The 9,147-nt window shown below is 36.0% G+C and overlaps 1 protein-coding gene and 1 long non-coding RNA gene across 2 annotated transcripts; both read right to left on the reverse strand.

Annotated features, from left to right (window-relative positions):
* Nucleotides 1-4,438: 4,438 nt before the first annotated feature.
* On the reverse strand, nt 4,439-8,426 carry LOC107717261 (uncharacterized). Its single transcript, XM_016523945.1, has 10 exons — nt 8,406-8,426; nt 6,871-6,937; nt 6,652-6,789; nt 6,205-6,525; nt 5,583-5,686; nt 5,395-5,501; nt 5,241-5,320; nt 5,104-5,138; nt 4,873-5,004; nt 4,439-4,723 (listed from the first exon to the last, which is right to left on the reverse strand). Exons 2-10 carry the CDS (start codon nt 6,920-6,922, stop codon nt 4,439-4,441), a joined length of 1,254 nt encoding a protein of 417 aa, XP_016379431.1. The 5' UTR covers nt 6,923-6,937; nt 8,406-8,426.
* A 41-nt stretch (nt 8,427-8,467) lies between these two features.
* On the reverse strand, nt 8,468-8,882 carry LOC107717290 (uncharacterized). The gene is made up of 3 exons (XR_001637300.1): nt 8,825-8,882; nt 8,639-8,729; nt 8,468-8,557 (listed from the first exon to the last, which is right to left on the reverse strand). It is a non-coding gene; the product is annotated as an uncharacterized LOC107717290 (long non-coding RNA).
* Between the last annotated feature and the right edge of the window lie 265 nt (nt 8,883-9,147).

Consider the following 9,147-nt stretch of genomic DNA (forward strand, 5'->3'; position numbering starts at 1 on the left):
TGTTGCTGACAAGCATATTATAGGATGTTTAATGGCAGGTTTCATTGTGACAACTTACAGTATGACAACATTCCCCAGCTATTTTTATTATATATTATTTATATTTTTCAATGAACTGTACATTTTTTTTTCTGGACAGTGTCAGTGGATATGTTAAGTATTGTAGTCAATACTTTGCGTCTACACAAAAATTGACCTTCAAGAATGAACCCACCTTAAAAAGTATTAACTGATCTAAAAAGTGTGATTAGCCCAATCTCCCCTATACTGAATAGTTCTATTCAAGGCCGATGCCTAATAAGTGATTTGTTTATAGGTGGCAGTGGAGTCCTCATGTCCTGGCAACTTACACAACAGAAGGAGACAGATATGAAGCCGAAGTTTCGTCAGAGCCCACAACTTTAACACAGATCACTGAGTTGTACACTAGCATCCATCCTTCAGTCACCAGTTCTTGTCTCTTCTTCCCTCATAAACAACATCCATCAACCCCAGCGAGAACAGTACATCATGAGCTGTGTGCATCTGTAGGCTTCAATTGTCTCTGCTCGAGAACAGCATTTCATAATTTAAACCCAAATGCTGGTCCTACTTAACCTATGCGTGGTCGGGGAAGCAGCTTCATCGCAATTACTGCAATTATTACATGAGTCACACCAAATCTAACATTTCCAGTTTGCAGTCACCACATGGATGATGACTGTTGAAGAAACTGACAAATGCAAAATGGCATTTTGAGCTAAAAAAAAAAAAAGTGGCATATGTTCAAATAAGATCACAAAATTACAGCACAAAACTTGTAGATTGCATGGCTGTACAAGGAATAGTTTGACAAAAAAATGAAAATTTGCTGAAAATGTACTCACCCTCAGGCCATCCAGGATGTAGATGAGTTTGTTAGCATTACATCACTTGCTCACCAATGGATCCTCTGCAGTGAATGGGTGCCTTCAGAATGAGAGTCCAAACAACTGATAAAAACATCAAAATAAATTTTGATGCTGCGTGTTTGTAAGAAACAAATCCATCATTTAGACATTTCTAACATGAGTACTATATCCATAATATTGCTTAGTAAAAAAGTAATCTTGTCTAAATCATGAGAGAAATATGCACAGATAAAGATTCAAGCAAAAAATAGTCCAAAACAGTTCTACACAAATATGTAAGTTGATTTTGATGTGAGAGAACAACAGGGGATGGACTTTTTCCATTGGAGTAAGTATTATTATGGATTATGGACTGGCATATGGACAACCCATTCACTGCTCAGGATTCATTGGCGAGCAAGTGATGTAATGCTAAATTTCTCCAAACCTGTTCTGATGAAGAAACAAACTCATCTACATCTTGGATGGCCCGAGAGAGTACATTTTCAACCAATTTAAATTTTCAGGTGAACTATTCCTTTAAGTTCAAATGCTTTCAGTCACATGACTAGCAGCATATGTAAATAGTGCACATAAGGACAAACACGTAATGGAAAACATCTGAGAATTGGGATAAACATTTTTCCAACACTCCAGTAATCCATTCGGTTTGAAATGCATATGCAAATGCTATATGTTTATGCACCCAATGGCTTAGCCATATGCAACAGTGTACATTTACACCCATCTTGCTTTTCTATACAGATCAAATGGATTCCTCTTCCGTATGGTACCGTTGGGAGGGATAATTTGTTGGGATTAGATCCATGTTTGGATGCTAACATAAACGTAAGATTTGTGTCTAGTCTTACAATGAGAAAGTCAACGATTTAATCTTGCTAAAGTAGTAATGGTAACCCAGTGAAGCTCAGAGTTAAGGATTACAGATTTCATCATTGGGATTATGGGTGCTTTATTATGCCGACCTCACAGGAAGAGAAGAACACATGGCTCACAGACCTAGAAATTATTTCTACACAGCACAGAGACCATTTGTTTCCAGTGCAGTCGTGCCAGATGCTTTCCAATGCTTTCTGTTCCGACTCTCAATGAAACAATTACAAGAGCTGTAATTCAATAGCAGAAGTGTTTATCGAGGGAGATGTTGCCAGCAGGCTTGGTCTCAGCACAGACTAAAAATGGCAGGCCTGCTGGTTGCTATACCCACGATGCAGGGAAACCATGGCAACAGCAATGCAAAATGAGAGAGCAGGCCAGTGTAATGCTTTCATCCAGCAGTGGAGGATGAAACCATGTGAGTCTGTTTATTAGTTTCAGTCCATGAATATTTGTATGAATAAATAAAAGCTCATCTCTTTTTTTTATATAAAATATAATATAATATAATATAATAAGAAATAATAAAATGAAAGTGTTCTCTAAACTTATAGTCCAAACGTTTGAGATTTCATTCAAAATCTGGGGTTCCAAATTTAAAACTGAAAAAAAAAAAAAAGTTTTAGGATATTTATAAATTGAAAACACAAAATGGTATGTCATAAAATGAAGAATAAATCAATTCTAGGTCACCAATCAAATAAGCAAATTTCTGAATTTTACAGTCTTAAAGGGGACATCGGATTAAATGTTTTGGCTTTTTTTTTTTGCATTTACTTGGGTTTCTGGCATGTCTGTCAGCTTAGCAGAAAAGAAAAGAAAAGAAATCACGCAGCCAGTTCGTTATGGGCTGTCTGAGTCTGAAACTGTGTCATCCAGCGAGCTGTTTCAGTTTGCAGCCGGTTTCTATGTAGATAGCTAGTTATTTGAATAAGACCACCTCTGAGCCATATACATATATATTCACATATCTTGTGTTGATGCCCCACGGAAGAGAAGCCAGGACAGAAATAGGCATGATCATATCTCCTCCAGAAATACAGCGTGACAACCTGTTCATAAATAATGTATATTAAACAAACATTCACTCAGAACAACAGCAAAGCCAAAGCAACTACATTTGCATTTCCTGACGGAAATACAGTGCTTGCTAAGTCGCAAAAGTTTTTGTTATACTAATAAGTAAACTCAAACAGATTGATATGCACAAATACTACTACTACTACTAATTATTATTGTTGTTGTTGTTGTCGTCACTACAATAATAATAATTACTATTATTTTTATTAAAAAACAACAAAAATAATGGCCATTGTCGTTGTTGCTGCTGTTATATTAGTTGCAGGGATAATAATAACATAATAATAATAATAATAATAATAACAACAACAGTAATGACAATGACCATTATTGTTGTTGTTGTCACTACAATAATAATAATAATAATAGTTGTTGTACTTAACAACAACAATGATAATAATAATTGTCATTATTATTATTATGATTTTGTTGTTTGTTTACTATTTTTGTTGTAGCTGTTATTTATATTAGTTGTAGTGCTAATATTAATAATAAATACTTAATATTAATATAATATAATAATTAAACAATGAAGAATAAATATTTATAAACTATAAAATACATCTTAAGCCACTATTAAATAAGCAAATTTCTAAATCTTAAAATCTTAAATCTTAAAACAAAATCTAATAATATTTCAATTGCAAACTCAAACTGTTACGATAATGTAATTTGTAACGAAGAAACTATATTACATTTAAATTACATTTTTAAAAATTGCAAAATTTCACAATCTCACTAGCGGTCAATTTGAGCTCAAACAAAGATAAGTTCAAGCTCAACAGAGTGACTAGATCATCTCAGAATGTTTCCCAGTGACTACAATAATAATAATTAGTATTATTTTTATGAAAAAGAACAAAAATAATTGGCATTGTTGTTGCTATTATTTATATTAGTTGCAAGGATAATGATAACAACAACAACAACAACAGTAATAACAATGACCATTATTATTGTTGTTGTCACTACAACAACACCAACAATAATAATAATAGTTGTTGTTGTTGTTCTTAACAATGATAACAGTAATTGTCATTATTATTATGATTTTGTTGTTTATCTATTGTTGTAGCTGTTATTTATATTAGTTGTAGTGATAATAATAATAGCTAATTAATCAATTAATATATTATTATTATTATTATTATTAGTCAAAAATGAAAATGATATTACATCAGTGTCAGTAGAGGATTTTAAAACTTTAAATGCTACTTTTCTCAAAAGCATAAAGTTCATGAGCATTAAAAATGAATGGCACATTTAGGGAAAAAATCTAAACATCTACAAAACAAAGTCTGAAAGTGAGAGTATTATTCTGTATGAGGGCCTTGCAAACACTGCATCTACTTCAGTAGCAGTACACTGAGTCTGACAGGTATAAAGAATAAAATAAAGATTCACAGTTTTAAGGTTATGACTACATTTGCTAAGTTGTTTAGCATAACACTGCTTCCAAACCAGAGGTGTTAAATGTTACAGCCATCTCCTCCATGTGAATTTTTGTCACAAATAGCCATAAAATCAACACGTGACAAGCGAGGAGACATTTTTGTATTTTTATAATAATCACTGTTTTCAAACATTATTCCTCACGCAGTCACACCCTTTTCCTCATCTTTGTCCATATGCTTGCTTTGCTTTTTCTTGTTGCTGGACTGTCCTGCAGCAGGTGTCTGTTTCTCTGGTCCTCCGCTGTCTGGTTTGCGTTTGCTGTGTGTCTGGCTGTCTTCCTGAGCCAGGACTGTGCCGTGAGCTGGTCTGTCTTCATTAGGACTCGCTCGCTGGCTTGAGCTCAGTTTAGAAAGTCTGTCTCTCATCTCCTTCAGTCTCTGATCCACCGTACACTTCTGCAGCTCCAGCATCATCTGCTGCTCCTGCAAGCATGGGGAGCGTGAGAGACACAGACAGAAAGAATGAGAAATACATTTTACAATTTAAATGCATTTGTCCCTTCCGCAATATCGTGGGGGCTGTATAGGGGTCTCCTGTACACCAGCATAAGGTGAGTCAGACTGGCTGTTACCTGAAGCGGTTTGTCAAACCTGGACTCTTTCTTCTCCGGTGGGCTGCGTATGTGTGTTGCCCTGGGGAGTTCAGAGGAGAGCTGCTGGTAAACTTCATCAAGTCTGTTTATTTCTCTTTCCACACACAGCACCTGAAGCACAGGTAGATGAAAAAGAGGATATATTTCCATAGGCGTACACTCCTCAGAATAAATAAAACACAACACAACACAAAAAGTGCTTTCACTCACTGGGACTTGAGTCTTTAGGCCAGTTTGCCCTCGTCCTGCAACAATATAAACAAAAGACCCCAAAAATTGTACCAGTGCTCAGGTGCCTGCTAGGCTAAGAATGTTTTCCGTTAAAAAACTGCTCTAAAATCTCTTACCATCTCCATGTCTGTCTTTCAGGGTTGGTTTTAGTTCCTGGAGAAGCTGTTCCAACTTGAAGTATTTATATACTTGAAGTCTAAAATCCATTGAAGTGAATGTTCTTTGAATGTTTTAATATATTTTTAATGTCAAAAACATCTTAGTACTAACCTCTCTGCCAGCAGGTGCTCAGCAAAATGGGTTTCAGTGGGTATTTTTACAGTGAAGAAGTCCTCTACTAATGTTCCAAAGGCCTTCTGTGTGTTTTCATCAATCATCTAACATGTGAGCGAAAGCCTGTTTTAGCTCTTCCTGGATTTCATATACAGTATATATATATATTTCAAACAGTGCCTTACCTTTCCTTTCCTCTGGTCCTCAGTGAAAGAGTGATGAAACAACTGCATGCTTAATGCCGATACAGCCAAGTGGAAGGCTTTTATGAATTCAAGAGATTCTGAGCCTATAAAAGAAGGAAATGCCAAAAGAAAAATGTTTAAGGTTGTTTTGCTTTTAATTTGGCTGACAATTAAAATATTTATATTTTAATTGTCTTATTTTGTCTAGTACCTTTTATGTATTATACACTACTGTTTAAAAGTTTGGGGTCAGTAAGATTTTTTAATAAACTAATACTTTTAGTCAGCAAGGATAAATTAAATTGATGAAAAGTCACAGTAAAGACTTTTACTTTGTAAAATAAAATCTATTTCAAATAAATTCAGATATATATAATAGATATGATTAGCTTACATTCTAAAATATATTAAAATAGAAAACGGTTGTTTTAAATTGTAATAATATTAATATAACAGTTTTACTGTATTTTTGATCAAATAAAAGTGATGTGAGCATAAGAGACTTCTTTCAAAACAAACTTTGTCCTTAAGTGACTTGCCTTGTTAGATTATGAAAATAGCTGTAGACATCTTTGACTACAGTAAACAACTATTTAGGGAAGGCTAGGGCAATCTCTCTTACCTGAGGTTATGTAGGCCATTGAGTGTAAGAGAATGGAGATGAACTGGCCAGCGTTTTGAAGCTTCTTCTCTAGGATGTACAGAATTTGATTGGCTGTGTCATAATAAAAGTCTTTATGGCAGTAGGCCAGCAGGTTATCACAGTGAGAGACTGGCACTGTCCTGGCCAAGAGCAGCATGACAGGGGGGAAGGAAAAAGCTCTGCTCAGTAAACGCACAACATGGCAGCCAAACAGGAAGACAGCGAAATGCTGTGGGGAAAGGTTGTCAAGGGCAACAGGGATCAGGTGCGACAGTTCACTCTCTGCTGGGCTGATAATTACTGAAGGAGAAGAAAGAAGATGTAGGTCATTATATTATATTTTTAATTGTTATGTATCAACTTAATTCATTAAAAGTGCATTGCAACTTTAGCTCACTGAATCCAAATGCACAAATGTGTACCGACCGTCCTCTGTCTTGGGCGTGTGGGCGAGAGTCTGGAGTGATTCCTTTATCTCCTGCAGTGTTTTGGACAGAGGTGTCAGAGACACAAACTTGGCCAGTTCCTCTTCACTCACGCAGGGGATGGTGCTCTGCTGTTGACCTGACAGATGAGAGCATGTACTGTTAGCATAGCAGGAGCCTTGGGTCAAAGACTACAAACTGGATTTTAACAAGGTCGAACCTGGGTCTGAGGAAGCTGCCTCTGTATCTGCACTCACTTTAAACTCTGACATATCTGCAGGGGAAAACTGTAAAACAATAATGAAATACTTAATGGAATAGTTCACCAAAAAATAAAAATCTGTCATTATGTACTCACAGCTGTAAGCTGATGCATCCATATTAGATCAAAGACTATAAATATACAAAGACGGTTCACTCTATTATGAATGGGAGAAACGGCAACGGGCAATATGGTGGAATATGTCCCGCCTTCTAAATGAAAGAGCCAGTCGCTGATTGTTAAAGTCATTGCGTCACTGCAGCTGCGTTAGAAGCTCCGGTTCCCATAGAAACCTGAGACTCTATCTTATGACTGCACATGCGCACAAAATTTTTAAGGTTCCTAATATTGTTTTGGGAGGCTCCTACAATAGGTTTACATGCATGCAAGGTCAAAAAACACTTTCGTTTTCTCATAATATGCATTTAATTCCTCATCATTCGGAAGTGAAAATAAAACTAATCTACTTGACATGATGTTAACCACATGAAGCTACAGTGTTTGAGGGCGGGTCAAGTTGTTCACGGCCGGCCAATGTAGAACATAGGTGGGCATTATGCAAATGTAATACTCAGTGATGTGTAGCCATCACGGAAGTGGGATTCGGATTCCTGACGACTCGTTTGGGGGATTCAGAGTCAATTCTTTTTTTTTGAGAGACAATAACTTTGCAGATAGTTTACATTCACAGACAGCTATATTACACACTGCATGAAAGGGCAATATTCGAAATGACACAATAGGGGCACTTTAAACTTTTATTTCATTTTAGTTTTAGTGATTTTGTTATGACTTTTTTTTTTTGGTTAGATGGTAAGGCAACATTTCAAATTTTTCCTCCAGTTTATTTTATTTTTTATTTACATTTTATTTCAGATTTATGTCAATTAACAAAACAAATATTTAATGGTTTTAGTTAACGGACCCACTTTATATTAAGTGGCCATAACAACTAAGTACTTACATTTAAATTAATAATTTGGTACAATCCACTTATTGTGTACATACATGTTTTTACATTGTACTTATATTTTAAAAATACCTGCATGTAATTACATCTGTAATTGATTCCTGTAATTACATTTATAATTACAGTTGACCCATCCCTTACACCTTAACCCACCCTTAAACCTGTCCCTAACCTGTATCCCACCTCAATAGCAGCAAAAGTGTTTTGCAATACAATATGAACACAGTAAGTACATTGTACTTGATTTTTGATGTAAGTACATAGTAGTTAAGGCCACTTAATATAAAGTGGGGCCTAGTTAACAATAACAACTCAAGAGCGCATCAAACATTACACCAAATGGACCACTTTTATGATTAAAAATATAATATGATCTGATCATAAAATGATAAAATCATTTTAAAACATGCCTAAATAATGACAATTTAAATTTTTTACTGAATTATCCTTTTAATATCACTACTATGTACATTCATTACTTATCCATGGCTCTGTGTTGTTTTAATGGGTTTAAATAAGTAACCTGAATGCATCCAGTGTGAAGTTCACTCTCTCGAGTGTCTCTGTGGCTGTTTGTAGCTGTGCTGTCCTGTTGCTGCCAGACCTCCCCATTCATCCTGCACAGCACTCCCTCCAAAGATCTCAGCACGACCTCCATCAGCCCCATCCACGGCTCTGGTGCAAACACAAATACTTACACAGACCTGAGTGTATACACACATGTAAGGCTCAAGTTAAAGCAAACTGCTGTCTCACCATGAGCAGTTTCTCTTTTCATCAGAACTTCATTGTCTAGTATTTTTTTCAGCTGGTTCAGTTTTGAGGGTTCCATATTTTCCAGTGTGTCCTAAATAAAAGATGCACAAGCTGATTAGTTACAGAGACTGATCGTGTCATTTGCCATTTTTTTAATGCATTTCTTATCTTCAGTTTCCGTCCTACCCTCAGAACATCAATTTGCTGGCACATGTTCCTGTAAAACTCCTGGGTGTCTTTGCGGTGCTTTGCCAGCTGGGATGCCAGATGTAAATTCTGATCCTCTAACTTGTCATACAGCGTTTTCACATTAAACTCTTCCAGCTCCATTAGTGTCGTTCTGAAACCTTCACATCAATGTGGGATTTGACAGAATTCAGAGGAGTTTTTTGTATATTCATCAGCTGTCAAACATTTCAGATGATTGTCAGTTACCTCCTTTGCAAACAGCAGGTTCCTCTGATTCTGCTCCCTCTCCCATCCCTCTCAGACCTAGTGGCTCAGAGCCA

This window comes from Sinocyclocheilus rhinocerous, unplaced genomic scaffold (assembly GCF_001515625.1).
Source record: "Sinocyclocheilus rhinocerous isolate Xijiao unplaced genomic scaffold, SAMN03320098_v1.1 scaffold1893, whole genome shotgun sequence".
Classification (NCBI taxonomy): Eukaryota; Metazoa; Chordata; class Actinopteri; order Cypriniformes; family Cyprinidae; genus Sinocyclocheilus; species Sinocyclocheilus rhinocerous.